Below are 16,050 nucleotides of genomic sequence, written 5' to 3'. Positions count from 1 at the left end.
TTGTATTTGAAAAAGCAAGTGCTTTCAATTCATTCAAATTGTTGAGATTCTAATGTGTGAGTTTGGAATGAATTAATTGAAAACACTTGCTCTGCTCCACACCAGTGGACAGACCCGGAGTGGCCATCGGGAGAATTCCCGGTGGGCCGCTCTGTCCGCTCATAAATTGGGGCGGCAGACTTGGCTGGTTCATTTTTGTCTATATGTGTTTAGTTACTGTGTGACTGATATAACAACACTAGATTCGCTAGATTCCGCTAATTACACTAGATTCGAATTTAAAGCAGCGCATGATCATCAGACCGTGCACTAAAAAAATGCCACTTTCTGTTGTCAGAGCGCCCTCTCTCTCTCTCTCTCTCTCTAAACTCTAGCACGTTGGTGTACTCAGCTGGTTGCCATGGAGAAACAAAATAAAATCGTAATTTAATGCTGTGGAGAGAATAAGCTAATCGCAGAAGGATAAAATGAATAGTAAAAAGTTGCCAGGGGGAGCTGAAAAAGCCAGGTTAAAAAAAGGAAAGGCGTTGGAGGATGACACGGTCAAATGTGCCAAACCAACAGATATTTTTTTAGTTTGAAGAGTCGGTCTTGGGCTCCCGGGCTGAAAATGGGTCCCACCTCCCACCTCGCCCCTGCCAGTGGACATGTACCGTCAGTGTTCAGCGCTCAGGTTTCTGCTCAGTCATTAGCACCTCACGTTTTTAAATCCCACCTGAAGATCCTTGGCTTTTCACTTCAGCATACACTAGTTGTTTTTAAATGTGCTATATAAATAAACAGACCTTGACCTTGGTATAGCCATGCTGGGCAACGCTCGTAAAAGACAACAACAAAAAAACCAACACCCTCTCGTTCACCGACTCGCTCCTTGTTATCTGCCCACATGCTCTGATAATAATAGCTTCGTAGGACTATACTTCATTTTGATAGTAGATCAAAAAATAAATCCGTTGAATCTGATTCTGTTGCATAGAAGTGAATGAATATTGATATTAATATATTTCTGTCCAATTTTGCTACTCTAAATAAAAGTGTGGTTAATTTATTGACCTGAATTACAAAATTTTCTAATTTAATTATACAGAAAAGTATGAAATTAATAATTATAAAAAAATATTTTTTATTTCAGTGCATCCTTAATACAAATGGAAGTACTTTCAGAACTGAACTTTTGAAGCATTTATGAAGCGTGTCTGTATCTATTGCTCAGTTTTACCTGGCCGACCTGGTGGCCCTCCAGTGCACTGACTCTCTCTGGCAACTTTTTGTTAGAAGTGTTTCCAAGTCCCAGTCTGCCATAGTCTCCATTACCAAAGGAGAAGAGCTTTCCATCTGCAGTCACCACCGCTGAGTGCTTAAATCCACATGACATCTGCACAGGAACAAACACTGTTATCCATCATATGCACCTCAAAGGAAGATGAAGATTAGACCCGCCTATACTGGAGCGGCATGTGGGTGTATTTAAGAGTGAGAGTGAATGTGAGAGGTTTGTTTCTGACCTGCACCACCTCCTCTCCTTGCAGTGCTTCTATCTGCCGTGGCCTGCGCTGTCTGTCACTGTTGCCGTGGCCCAGTTTTCCGTAATCTCCATCTCCCCAGCTGAACACCTCACCACTCTCAGTTAGAGCCATCGAATGGCCATCAGACCCACAGGACGTTACCAGCTGGGTCACTACAAATCCTGCACACAAAAAAACATCACGTCACTGTTAAAGCTTCCAGGGTATTGTAAACATATATAAAGAGTTGAGTATCATTGCAGCATGCCTTGCAGGGCAGATATAACAGTGAGGACATGCAGATCATCTGAATTTCCTTGTCCGAGGCGGCCATAACTGCCCTCTCCACATGCAGACACTGTCCCATTAGCTTGGATCACAAATGTGCAGTTCTGCCCACACACAACCTGACAATACAAAAATGAATAAATGACATGAATTTGTATTTACTAAATTTGTATGAAAGTATACTATAAAAATCTATCTTTTGAAATTTGAAAATGAAGAAAGAAATTTGTGTGTGTGTGTGTGTATGTAAAATCATACATGTTGGGCCTGAGAAAAAGAGGGAGCAAGAGTTGGCACCAGAATGTTTCTTCCAGCCTCTGCAAGCTGCCCGTGCCTGCCAGCACCCCATAAAAACACATCACACTTCCCTCCGAGGTGCCAGTCCTTAAATTTCACAAGAGATATTGAAAGGTTTTTTGTTGTTGTTGCAATTTTTATAATAATAATTTAAAAAACAACAACAACATCATCATCATCAACAACAACAACAACAACATTATATACACAATTTGCTAACAATAAGAACCATTATTGAGCATCAATAATAATTGATAACAAATGAATCAGCATTTTAGAATGACCATGTGACACTGAAGAATGAAGTATTCAGCTTTGCCATCAAAAGCAGAAATTGCAGTTTTAAAAAAATTCAAATAAAACAAATTACATAAATGTAGCCATGGTAAGACTTTTTAAAAACATTTTTAAAATTTAATCAATCCAAATTTTTGTTTGTATTTAATGTATATATGTTAATTATATAATATACGTGCATGTGTTTTCTAGCCCTTTTATTTGCTCTCACCTCTGGTCTTGAAGTGGCCCAAGACATTATCTGCTCATCTATCCCAGACACCCACTTGCTGTTGTCCTGTGTATGATGACATTTTCAATAAAAATGTGACCATCATGAACAACGTTTTAACATCATCAAATCATTAAAGTGCCCATATTATGTTTTTTTTTTTCAAATATTCCCTCATATCATGCAGTGTGTAATATAACGGCCTATGAATGTAAACAGTCTGTAAAGTGAAAAATGCACAATAAATAAAGTTATTGTCTCCCAAATTAAAGAATCGACTCTGAACTGCTTAAATGAGTCGGCAGGAATTTGAATCCTAATCAGTTATGGCTAACACATTTGCATAATCCCTCCCATGTTCTACATTGTCTGTTGTGACCAACTTGACCCACCCTTCCACATGGGATTAACACTATCTAGCCCTTGAAAGATGGGTTAGTACCCAGTTTATTTGGACCAGCTTGCTCCTCAGAATCACGACCTGTACGTATGATTAATTGTTGATGTATACATTTTCTACCAGATGTTCAAAACACAGTTTTGCGTTTTATATTGTGCAGGTCTCCGTCTAACCGACTAACTCACATTATCACTGTCTTGCTGAAATAATTTTGCTAATCAGCTGTGGGCGACTATTAATTAGAATTGTGTCTATTAATGCAAATTATCATTGTTTGAGAAACTTTGAAAAATGTGGTACATATATTATGATAAAATGAAAGTGTTTTTTGACCTTTGATGCCTGTAAACCTGTTGTAGGAGACATTTTAAACAAAATTAGGAGCCTTTAAAATAGCATAATAGGGGCAATTTAAATATGGCAGTCTCACAGGACATGCATGTTTAATTGCCCTCACCATAAGCAGTGCCAGCTTGTCCTTGGCCACAGGCTCCAGGTCCGGGACGATGAAAGACTCAGGAAAAGTGTGTCCACGCACAAGGGCCTCGGCTGTTTTGACTGTGGTGGAGAAGCAGTGAAGCCACGCCCACTCACTGCTGGCCCAGGAACCGGGGGAGGGGGCGGAGGAGGAGCCAGGCTCAGGTGGGCAGTGGGCCAGATGAGGTGGGACAGGAGGATGACACAGTAGGGTGTCCAGCTGCAGACCCACCGCCAGAGACGCCAGACACTGCATGTAAGGACTGTGGACGAGCTGCTCCCCACACACCACGTGAGGCTAAAACACACCAAATAAACCAGGTATAATGACTTCACCAATGTCCCTACTTTTTGCATAAAAATTCTAAATCTAAAATTCTATAACTTTTGTGTACCTTCTCATATGCATACTGCTCCTGAAGCATGATGGGAAGTCTCTCCAGGAAGGCTTTCATGCATGGGGCCATATTCAGTCCCACAACGCCCTGCTTCTTCAGCGCTGTGCGGCAGGTTGCTAATACGTGATTGGTTGCCATAAACTCTGCTGAGCTATTAACAACCAGCACATCCTGCAGAACAAATACAGACTTTAATAAGCAAAATCTTTTCTAGCTATTTGATAAAAATAAATAAATAAATAAATAAATAAATAAATAAATAAATAAAAATCAACTAAAATTTAAACATTCTGGATTTTTTTTAACCTTTGAGCGATTGGAGCAGACAGCTACACCCACATCAGGGATCCAAACTGTGTTGTGAATCGCTCCAGATCCTGCAACTACTGTTTGCAGCACAGATCCATCCTACACATATAAACATACACACAATCATATCATGATAACACTACATTGATGTACGTGTTTATAAAGTGTGTGTCCATAACAGACACTGACCCGCAATGACCAGATGTTCAAAAGTCCACCAACCCCTCCGGATACCAAAGCTAGCCCATCTGGACTGAATGCTACCGTCCGCACAGGAGTCATATGACCCCGCAGCTGGAACACACACACTGCACCTTCACATCGCTGAGGGTCTAGCTGGAGAGAGATTAGGGAAATCATATTAAAAACACACACACAAATAAAACATACATAGATAGGGAAGAACAGACATCAAAGTACATTTCTGAGTTTCTAAATGGCTTAAATGTTTGGACACATTACCATCATTTTGGATTTGGATTCTGATTCCCACCATGCATCAGGGCAGGCAATGCTGGATTGAGAGTATGACGAAGGGTCTTGCGGTACAGTCCACACAGATACCAGGCCGTTCTGACAACACCTGTGAGACAAAGATTCTTAGTACACATCCCTGAAAGTTTTAATTACAAATTTTTTTGATGAAATTTAGGACATATTCTTTTCTAATGCACACATTTTATGGGGGAAAAAAATAGATATTATGAGTAAAAAAAAAAGAGTATATTGTGAGTTAAAAAAAAGCCCTCAACTTAAAACAAAAATTAATAACAGTAACATTAATAATACATTAAAAAAATGTATTTGCTATATACTGAAATATATACTCCTTATATACCAAGCAGTGGCACTAAATGTATTATTAATATTATTTAAACTAACATTCAAAATTTTGGGGTCAGTAAGATTTTTGTTATTGAATTTTTTTAAATACTTTTTCAACATGCGCACAATTAAAATAATCAAAAGTAAAATAAAATTTAGCTCTGCAATCACAAATAAATTGCATTTTAAAATATATTCAAATGCTAATCATTTTTCAGAATAATACAGTTTTATGATATTTTCAAATAAATACACTGTTGGCAAGCAAAAGAGATTTTCATAAAATCTCTCAACCCCAAACTTTTGAAGGGGTTCTGCTAGATTATCATTTTCCCTCATTAAATAAACCCCAATAGAGTGGTTTCTGGTTAAATGTTTCTGGGATGATGTATTTTTGTAGGCCAAAATCAAGAAAGGAGTTAGCATTTTAGCACTTCCTGGAGTCAGGAAGGTTAGGTTGTCAGCTGAATAAATAAACTTAACAACTCACCAGTCCATTTTCACAGCCTTACTGTGTTTATAAATGTTTTTAAACAAAGACTGAAAGAGTTGTTGGTTGCGTTAAAGTAATGCGACCATGGTGTAGTTTGTTTGTAGCCTACATTTAGTTTTTGACATCTACCTATTGTATTTGCCCATCAAATTTTTATAAAAGTTTGGTGTTATTTGTTTGTAGATTATCATGAGCAAAACATGTAAAAATTATAAGCTTTTCTTAGACACAGACCTTTTTTCAACAATAATACAAAAGCCAATGAAAAAATCCAGATAGGTTTTTCTTAAGGGAACCAGGGTGATGCTAAATTCCAGGTAACCCTACAAAAATATATCATCCCTGCACCTCTCAATCAGATTTAGCACTCTTTTGTATTGGTGTGCACACTGTCTGTCTGGACGTACGTGGCAAACATGTTGAGAGGTTTAGGTCCTTGACCAGACAGGTTGCACCAGGCAACAGCATTGACAACAGAAGGGTGGGCGATACTTTGCAGACATGTCCAGCTTTGGACTAAACCAGTCCCCGACCCCGTCCACAGGCGCACAATCTCCTCTTTAGCACAGCTTATTAACACTTCCCCACCTGGAGCCCAGCACAATGAACTGATGCTTTCCTACAGTCAAAACACACAAAGAGAGAACAAAGATTTGACTGTCAGTGACTGAGGCATGTTAAATTGCTTTACAGACATTTACAGACAAGAATGTGTGAAAGTACTGTATGTGAATGCCTGTTTATATGTGCATCAGTTTATGATGAATCATGATGACTCTAACCTTATGGGCATCAATAACCACCACAGATCCATTCTCTAAAGGCTCCTTAGAGCCAATCAGAAGCCTTCCATCAGCATATCCAACTGCAAAGGGCCGGTCCTCACTGTACCATGCGATTTGCATCACAGCCACTGTAGAGATCAGCAACAAACATGGATCCACACACATGAAAAAAAAAGAAAAAACAAGCAGCTGCTATTTGCACTAAGTGTAAATAGAATCTAGTTGTAAGTACAAAAAGCGATAGTGTAAATAGCAACTAGATTTTATTGACACTCAGTGAAAATAGCTTATTTCTTAATGTTAATTGCTATTTACACTATTTAAGTGCAAATAGAAACATATGCTATTTACACTCAGTGAAATCAACATATTTTCTTAGCGATATATGATATTTACACTACGTGCAAATAGCTTTAGATTCTATTTACTAATTTACAGCATATAAAGTTGCAGTTATATAAATAGTAATTACATGTAATTTATAGTTATTTTGGCAGATACATACTATTTGCACCGCAGTATTGTTGTACATTAACAGGATGCAATAATAACAGTGTGAATTATTATTTTTATTTAAATTATTAAATGTATGCCACCTTAAAAAAAAAAGGGATGCCTACCCTTACCCAATAAATGATTTTATTATTAATTAAACATTTTGTTAGGCACTTTATTATCACATTTAGAAAATGTTCTTAATTTTTTTTTTAAATAAATGCCTTTCCGATGTGATTACTGATTGCACCACTGATGATGTTGAAAATTGTTAGGCAGAGCTAGTGCAAATAGCACTTGCCAACAAGGCATGCTGTTTGCAATTAGTGTGATAGACACTCCGAAACAAAATGTCCTAAAGCAATCTTGTTTACAGTTTGAAAAAAATCTAGAATAAACTCGGTATAATTGCATGCAAAAAAAAGCTCATTACCGTCTTTCCTGAAGCAGTGTTGGAGTTCAGTTTTCTGCATATCAGAATCATCAAGAACTTCAAGAAGTCCCAATGTCCCATCCATGCGACCCACCAATAGAAGCTCTCGAGGCTCCCCGCCCCACAGAGAACCCGCCTCCTCTTCCGGCCAAGCTAACGATGACACCCAATGAGGCTGCAGGTCCATTGTGGCCTTCCCACCTTGTGCAAACAATGTGATGCACTAATATTACAATTCTGGCCAATACAGATGAGCCAATTATTGTTTTCAATATTAAAATGTATACAATTTGTTCCATTTTGTCAAAGTTAAAAATAAAAAAGTGAATTTAGGCATCACAGTATTATAATGAACAGTATGGAAAATAGATATTTTGCTAAACATAACATTTAACTGTGTTATTAAATAATATTTTTTTTAAAGTGAATTTAAATGTAAAAATAGCAGCAAAATCAATAAACACCGATAAATAAATAAAAACAAAAACTCAAATGTTGGCTGATAACCAGTATGGCATCAATATAAAAATAAGAATAAAAAAATATGTATTTTATTTAGCAAGGATGCATTAAAATAAATTTTAAAAAGCGCCATTTATAATGTTATAAAAAAAATATTTTTTAATTAAATGTAGTTCATTTAAACTTTCTATAAATCAATAAATATAAAATGATATTACAGTTTTCAAAATATTAAACAGAGCAACTGTTTTTAGACACTGATAATAAGAAATGTTTCTGCTTTGGTGAGCATGAGACTTCTTTCAAAAAAAAAATATATATATATATATATATAAAATATAAAAAATCTTATGGGCCCCAATCTTATAACGACATATATGGTGATGGTGACTCACCATTGACTTGCCAAATGTTTACTATTTTCTCCATGGCAGCAGCCAAATACATCCCACTGACACTCCAGGCCACAGGAGCCAAGTTTGGATCGCCTGGTGACCCCAGATTATTCATACACTCCTCTGAAGTATCATCTCTGAAAACAGACACAAAATACCATAAACCTCACTTTACAGACAGTTGTTTCAGTGGGTGAAGAACAGAGAGGGGAACTCACGCTTTGTTAAAAACGCATGTCTGCTGCAGAGTGTACTGGTTTTTGGTCACATTCCAAACGCGGACTGTCCCATCATTCCCACTTGTTGCCAAAAGTCCTTTTTTACTACACCACCCACATGTGATTACCTACAAGAGACCAAATGATTCAGCATCAGAAACCATCCAGTGCTGTTAAAACGCAGAAAACAAAGTGCAGTGGGAATCATACCCTGCTCTGGTGGGCCTCGAGTCTGAAAGTGGACCACTTCCGCAGGTCTCCTGCTACATCGGCAAAGGTCTGCGGGCGGCTCTGATTGTCTCGGTCATGAGCCGCCAGTGTGCGCACCAGCTGCTGCGCGGCCCATTGGCGGTGCTGCGACGAGAGTCGAGACGATAGGCAGCACGCCGCCAGCGCATTTGCAAGCTCCAATGGGCCTACAGCAAGGGGGGCACAGAAGAGGTGGGCATAGAGAGGCGACATTAACCCTGTGACGACCATGCAGAACAAAGCCAGGCCACGAGCGAGAGAAACATACACACGTGCACACAGACGGACACACACACACAATGAGAAAAAAAGAGTGAGAAATTAAAATGGTGGTGATTGGTGGCAAAGGCTGTGGCTTTCGATCTGCAACACAACAAAGCTTCATCTATTAACCCTTCTGCTGCTAAAAGAAACAAATCAACCATCAGATTTATGAGATTTAACCCAACAAAACAAAATAATAACAAAAGGAAATGACGGGAATAAACCCCACACAAATAAGAAAATATTGTGGTGACAGTCTCAAGCAGCTGGCAAGACGTTAACTAACCTCTCTTTTCCAGTTCTGCCTTGTCATAGCCATGTCGAAGTCTGGCACCTTTATCGGCAAGCAGAGCAACTAGAGCCTGGGTCACAACAAAATTGGGCGATGTCACAAGCTTGTTCTCTTCTGCCACTCCCCTCAGGAAACTGGGCAGAAACTTCCTCTGGATTGGATCATCTACTGTGGTCAGATTCATCCCAGTGGCAGCTGATATCAGATTCTAGAGGAAAAGTAAGGCAGAAAAAAAGAAGATTTAGTGTTTGTCATCATCTCTTTATTTACTAGATATTAATGGGAAGATCTGGCTACCTGTGTGCACAGCTGGACCAGGAGTTTGGCAGCGCTAGGGCTGTTTGATGCCAGGCAGCCGACGGCAGTACTGAGGTATGCCAAACAAGAGATAGGTTTGGTAGGCTTGCTAGCCCCTCGTGGACGCTCAGAGGATCCAGGGCCTAACGCTAGGCCTGTGGACAGTCCAGCTCGACCTGCCGCAGCCAAACACATCAGACGCACCAGAGTCCTAATGTCTGTCAAGCCCAGAGACTCCAATCCTGCTGCTAGACTGCAACTAGATCCGCTGAAGAGCAGAAATAGTAGTGTAAGAATGGATTTCACCTGGGAACGAACTCAAGGGAGCAAAGCTGCAAAAAGACAATAAAACTTAACTCATCTGAATTAGAGATCTACAAGAGAAAACAAAACTCCATCTGGTCCAATCCTATTTCCCCACCCCTGCTGAGTTATGACCCTCTCGCCCTCTGTCTCAGGGCCACACAAACATACAAATCTCACAGATACAGCCACAAGCTGTTTCGGTATCGTCAATTGAAATACTTGAGGTGTAATTGGTAAACAGGTTTCATTCTCACATCAGTGGAACAGGTCATAAAAAAGACAGACGGGTTTGTTTCTCTGGTGTGGGGAGATAAAGATCTTTTGATAAACATTTGCTGTCAGGCCCCAAGGTTAGGAGTGACCATTTGGGCATGAGAAAAGAACCAAAAGCTGCATAAATATTTGGGTGCTAAATGTTTATTGTTCTTTGTTCTGGTGGAGTATTTAAGGAGAATTGGCAAACCCCCTCAGGGAAGAATCTGTATCCAGAACTTCCCACACTGTTACGGTGTGTCTCTATTGACAGGTTAATGATGACTCTTTGAAACTATGTTTATATTATTTTGTAATTGGGTTATATTGTATGCTGATCAGTTGTGTATAATTGTCTTTTAATTTCTTTATTTTTATGTTTTTGCCTGGCTAAAATAAACATTAACTTTGATTTATATTGTATTATTCTGAGGCCGTTCTTTTAGTATGGATCAATGAGGAGTCTATTATTACTGCAAATTTGGTGCCAGGATAGATCAAACTGGAGGACTCAATGACTGGAGCATGGAGCACAGCATTAAATATAATCTGATTTCCGACTATCACTGTATTAGCAAGTTGCAGTTCCTGTGATTATTATTCCCATTACGCTTTTTGTTGAGTGAGCAGGTGCAACCACTTAAAGGTAAAATATTCACTCTGCAATCCTCTGACTAATATCCGAACTGGCCAGTTTGTGTCCGTGAGCTAATGTAATTAATTTTGCGAACATTCAGTCTCTGATTTCGGGTCCCTTGATGAACTAAGATTTGAGAATCGTAGAGATACTCCGGATATCAAAGATCTAAATTAAATTACAACTAATCATTCGATCAGCCGTGAATTTATAAACGTAACAAACTCAATGAAATTACATACAATTAGAATCAGATTAAATTCATCATGGAGTCAAAATTGGATTAAAATTGGATCTAAAATTGGATCTTCACATTTTAATAAATTGCAGTGTTCTTTATAGAAGTGTCAGAAAAGACATACACGCAGAAGTCCTTCAACCAGCTGCTGGATTCCTACGGTTGGAGATTACAGTAGTTTAGACATACATTATATTTAAAAAAATAAATATATATATATATATATATAATTAGGGCAGGGACTTTAACGCGTTAATTAAGATTAATTAATTATGTGACTTTAACGCGTTAATTAATTACGAAAAAAAGAAAAGAAAAAAAGAAAAAAAATTAACCACACTTATTTTTGCACCGCGGAACGTTTTTCAATGAATGAGTTTCGACGGACCGATTATACTGGAACACCAACTAGCACTCCGGAGTCATGACAACATCAAACCATGGGTGCGTCTCAATCAGCTCCCTAGTTCAGTAGTCAGTGCCCTGACTAGTGAACTAGGGAGCTGATTGAGACGCAGGGCATGAGTGAACATGAACGAAGAAGCTGATGAGACTGCTCTGCTTGGCCCCGTGGATGGGAAATTTTGTTTTAAAAAACGAAAGAATGGAAGCGTCGTGAAGAGCATGGTTGTGTGCAAGCTATACAACAAGGAATTAGCGTATCACCGCAGCACATCGAGCCTCAAATATCACAAATATGCTTTTGCTACACTTAATGGCAAACATTGCGCTGGTATGCTGGACTGAAATAAATAACCAATATTTTGTTGATTAAGCTTATGTATTCAGTCATTATTCAATGGTATACTAAATTACTTCTCATTCTAAAAAATTACTTCTCATTACTTCTTCAACTGTCCAATTTTGGTGAGCTCATGCAAATTGTAGCCTCTTTTTCCTATTTGTAGTGGAGATGAGTTGTACCCGGTGGAGTCTTCTGCTGTTGTAGCCCAACCGCCTCAAGGTTGTGCATGTTGTGGCTTCACAAATGCTTTGCTGCATACCTCGGTTGTAACGAGTGGTTATTTCAGTCAAAGTTGCTCTTCTATCAGCTTGAATCAGTCGGCCCATTCTCCTCTGACCTCTAGCATCAACAAGACATCTTTGCCCACAGGAATTCCACATACTGGATGTTTTTCCCTTTTCACACCTATGTTTGTAAACCCTAGAAATGATTGTGCGTGAAAATCCCAGTAACTCAGCAGATTGGGAAATACTCAGACCAGCCAGTCTGGCACCAACAACCATGCCATGCTCAATTTCTTAAAATCACCTTTCTTTCCCATTATGACATTCAGTTTGTCTTGACCAGGACCACATCCCTAAATGCATTGAAGCAACTGCGATGTGATTGGTTGATTAGATAATCGGATTAATGAGAAATTGAACAGGAGTTCCTAATAATCCTTTAGGTTATTCATATATTTATTTATGTATCTGTATCTGTATCTGTCTCCTCTATCTGAGTCTAAATCACTAGATATTGAGAATGTAAAAAAGCAGCCACATCAACACTAACCTAACTGACAGCAGGGACAGTGCTCTCATGACCATTGTTCTGGCCAACAGGACTTGTGCAGCTGCAGTGACTCTTTTCAGAGCCACTAGGCGATCAGCAGGGGTCTGCAGACCTGCCGCCTGCTCCCCCAAAGACAACCGACCTGATGAACTCTTATCCACTGAGCTCTGACAACCTATAGACAGAGCAGGTTTTACATCTATAGAAATACACATACATACAAACATCTTAGACTATAATCAGTGAAATTATTTTTACACCATAAATCAATGAGATGCATTTAATTCACCTAATCGCTTAATTTTATTATTGTACCTATCTGTAAGAGAGTCTCCTCCATGCTGTTGGTGGCAGTGACCATGGCAACAGAGGCTCCGAGAGGGTCTGTGTCAGGAAAATGGACAGCCTCAGGAACAGGTCTGCGCTCACTAAGACCCAACGGAGCAGAGAGCAACTCGAACTCCTCCTCACCCGTTAGACGCTCTGCATCGTCCACATCCAACATGTCCCAGTCCTCTGCAGGACAAATCCACATATATTTAGACACATCTACCCTGACATATATCAGTAAGTAGGTGTGTAACGATACATCATTATATCGAGATATTGCAATATAAAATTAAGATCTGTATCGTTGATGTAAACTATATGATTCATGGTTATGTTAGTTAGATTTATCCTATACTCAACTTACTGTATGTATAAAAGTTATAATCCAGGTCTTCTGAAGAGATAATAAAAACTCTTCCTTATTTTGGCTTAAAATATAACGATAGTTTCAATGTTGTGAGTTCAGTATCGTGATCTAGATCGTATCGTGACATGAGTCTATCGTTACACATCTACTCAGTAGTGACTGTTAATAATTCCAGCAAATTATTTTTGTTTTCTGGTATGGTTTTGCATGTAGACACTTAATACCTTCATACACACTATCTTGCTTTCCCAACAGGTCTGGGGCTTGACCTTTATACCTGAAAAGCAAAGATCAGTGAAATACATCAGATTGTTGTGAATTCGCTAAGATAACACATGCATGCAAACACAAAGCACACCTCTCAGGCAGTGGTCCTTTGATCTTGCTCTTCATGTTGAGGTATTTTTCTCTGCAGCTGCCACATAGCAGGTAATAGGGATTCCCACTTCCACACTCCCCTCCGAACCAGCCATCAACATAGGAGCCATTGCTGCGGTAACCCTGCCGATTGGCGCTGCGACCGCAGCCCGGGTGGCTCTTCTTCATGTGCTGGTTGAAGCTGGACACGCTGACCCCACACAGCTCACACACGACCACTTCATCGCGGTCCTCCGACTCACACACATGCTAACACACAAGCAAATGAAACAAAACTGCAGTCAGATGGAAGAGTAAGCTGTGCAACAAACGTTTGAAACCAAATGAAACCCAGTGGAACATGGAATAGGGCTGAAGCATCCCAGTATGCATCTGCTGCTTTCGTACTGTGCCAGTAAAACATGCACCGGTGTTAGTGAGTGTGAGAGCTGCTGTGCTTCAGCAGAAGTTTGTCTGTGTCTATTGTCAGGGCGTGAGTGAGCAAACTATGCGAATACATTATGTGCAGCTCTAAACTAACGTGTAGGTTCGTGTTCAGCCGTGCAGGGGTTAAAGGTGAGTAGTAAAGCAGCGGCAGCCCCAGGCTGCTGTCAAACACACCCATGTTGGCCAGTCCAGTACCTCCGGGATCCACATTCCCAGAATGTCTGAGTCGGATGCCAGCTCCTGGGTGAACATGGCCTCCATGGCTTCCTGATCCAATTCCAGCTCCAGCTCTTCGTCCAGATTGAAGTCGTACAGCGCCCCGAGAGGCCCAGATTCCTGCTGCAGTCCAGAACCTTCTCGACGGGCTTGAGTTCGATGTGCCTGAACTGAGCGGTACAGTCCAGCTACACAACAAAACACAATATTAGTGTTGTGACAACTGTTACAAATTAATGTTGTAAAATTTGATTATGCATACACGCATGTATAAAAATTAATCCATTTTCCATACATTTTGTCCAGATTCCATACTTATACAGATTATTAATATATTTAAGAAATTAACACTTATTTTGTTCAGCAAGGCAAGTGAGCACCAAATCGTCTAAGGATCATGTGACACTGAAGAAAATCAGCAGTATCATCACAGAAATATATATTTTAAAATATATTAAAACTAAAATATATTCAAATGCAGACTTTGTTTGTGTCGCTTCTTTCAAGACCATTAAAAATCCTACCAACACCAGACTTTTGAGCGGTAGTGTATATAAAAATCCTTATGGGGTCAGTTGAACCAGTCAAATTACACAGGGCTTCATTTAGACAACTAGTCGAAAACATGTATATTTGCAGATCCCTAGAGCGTACCTGCACGAGCTAGTAAAGTGCGTGCAGCAAGGTCAAAGCGGTGCTTCCTGCTGGCTGCAGAGCGTCCTCTAGGAGTGGGGCCTGCAGAGGCTGAGTCTTGATCAAGACCTTCAGGACTGTAGGAACAGAGAGGTCACAGAATGATAAATGGCCACAATAATGGTTTGTAATAAAACATGAAGACAAGAAGTACATTGTACATGACATTTTTTTATTACATAGTAATTAAAGACACATAATATAAACGTTGTGTCAAATTACGTAGATATTGTACCTATCACCGAATCCCTCCTCCACCTCCGCAGCATCAGCATTGGGGATGTCTCCTGTTGAGCGCAGGTAACTCCTCTCTGTGCTCTTACCCCCTCCTGCTGCCCCAGAGCAGGGGTCCACAGCCTCCTCGGAGTCTGCTGTGCCCGGATGGTCGATCATCCACATCGCAAGCACAGTGATGTTTTGAGCATCTGCCTCACCACGTGCACCTACAGACCAACACAAAACATACTCTGAATGTCTGATATGATTTACATGTACATTCAATCATTTAGCAGACGCTTTTATCCAAAGCGATTTACAAAAAGGGGAGAGGAATAGAAGCAACAAAACAAACAAGGCCAACAACCTGCAAGAGCTGTAAGAATTCTCAGTTAATCAAGCATAAAACACAAACATTTTTTTTTTTTTTTTTGGACAAACAAACAGAAAATTGAATTTGATAGTATGATAACATGAGAAGAAAGAAAAAATCCTGAATCAGACATGACATTTCTATGAGAGTAAGTATCCGTCTACCTGTTGCTTCCAAAGCTTTCATGATCTGTCTGAGTGAGAATCCCATTTCCAGCAGTGGAACAGCAATAGCAGGAGGAGGTGGAGATGTGGAGAGACGACTGCTGGGGTCTGATAATGCTTTGAGCGAATAAACATACACAGTCAGCTGTTTGATACATCTCTATGGACATAACCGCATATAAAAGTCTCAGACCCTTTTACCCTGATTTTAAAAATTATATTATCAGCATAATCTGAAAAGTTGAACTAAAAAACAATTATCCTAAAGGTTGTAATTTCCAAGTATATATATATATATATAAATCTGAATTTTGAAATGTCACTTATGCACACCAAGTCTGCATTCATCTTTTTTTTTGAGGGGGGATTTTTGAATGGTTGTGAATCACAATTTCCACACACACAAAAAAGATTTTTTTCTTGTGAATCAAATCAGCATATCAGAATGATTTATGAAGGATCATTTGACACTTAAGACTGGAGTAATGGCTGCTGAATAAATGAAAAATCATGGATGAATATGAGATAATGCTCTAAAATTAACT

The 16,050-nt window shown here is 39.4% G+C and overlaps 1 protein-coding gene across 8 annotated transcripts in view; it reads right to left on the bottom strand.

Moving 5' to 3' along the window:
* The window catches only part of herc1 (HECT and RLD domain containing E3 ubiquitin protein ligase family member 1), a 58,226-nt gene that overhangs the window by 10,484 nt on the left and 31,692 nt on the right, over positions 1-16,050 (bottom strand). For 4 of the 8 annotated variants that reach the window (XM_067442419.1, XM_067442411.1, XM_067442442.1 and 1 more), the window contains exons 41-66: positions 15,506-15,622; positions 14,988-15,195; positions 14,714-14,829; positions 14,018-14,247; positions 13,398-13,666; positions 13,264-13,316; positions 12,658-12,858; positions 12,343-12,541; positions 9,391-9,658; positions 9,088-9,301; positions 8,499-8,755; positions 8,289-8,416; positions 8,071-8,207; positions 7,214-7,414; positions 6,283-6,413; positions 5,908-6,119; positions 4,645-4,765; positions 4,372-4,518; positions 4,180-4,281; positions 3,871-4,044; positions 3,456-3,773; positions 2,599-2,664; positions 2,052-2,177; positions 1,774-1,912; positions 1,506-1,687; positions 1,220-1,375 (exon numbers count right to left, since the gene is read on the bottom strand). In XM_067442419.1, the coding sequence (XP_067298520.1) occupies positions 1,220-1,375; positions 1,506-1,687; positions 1,774-1,912; positions 2,052-2,177; positions 2,599-2,664; positions 3,456-3,773; positions 3,871-4,044; positions 4,180-4,281; positions 4,372-4,518; positions 4,645-4,765; positions 5,908-6,119; positions 6,283-6,413; positions 7,214-7,414; positions 8,071-8,207; positions 8,289-8,416; positions 8,499-8,755; positions 9,088-9,301; positions 9,391-9,658; positions 12,343-12,541; positions 12,658-12,858; positions 13,264-13,316; positions 13,398-13,666; positions 14,018-14,247; positions 14,714-14,829; positions 14,988-15,195; positions 15,506-15,622 (4,472 nt within the window). The remainder of the gene's footprint in view (positions 1-1,219; positions 1,376-1,505; positions 1,688-1,773; positions 1,913-2,051; positions 2,178-2,598; positions 2,665-3,455; positions 3,774-3,870; positions 4,045-4,179; positions 4,282-4,371; positions 4,519-4,644; positions 4,766-5,907; positions 6,120-6,282; positions 6,414-7,213; positions 7,415-8,070; positions 8,208-8,288; positions 8,417-8,498; positions 8,756-9,087; positions 9,302-9,390; positions 9,659-12,342; positions 12,542-12,657; positions 12,859-13,263; positions 13,317-13,397; positions 13,667-14,017; positions 14,248-14,713; positions 14,830-14,987; positions 15,196-15,505; positions 15,623-16,050) is intronic. The other 4 variants (XM_067442456.1, XM_067442434.1, XM_067442464.1 and 1 more) reach the window with 4 other exon arrangements.

This window comes from Pseudorasbora parva, chromosome 1 (assembly GCF_024679245.1).
Source record: "Pseudorasbora parva isolate DD20220531a chromosome 1, ASM2467924v1, whole genome shotgun sequence".
In the NCBI taxonomy this organism is placed as follows: Eukaryota; Metazoa; Chordata; class Actinopteri; order Cypriniformes; family Gobionidae; genus Pseudorasbora; species Pseudorasbora parva.
Note: the sequence above shows the minus strand (reverse complement) of the source record. Positions and strands in the feature narration are given on the sequence as shown.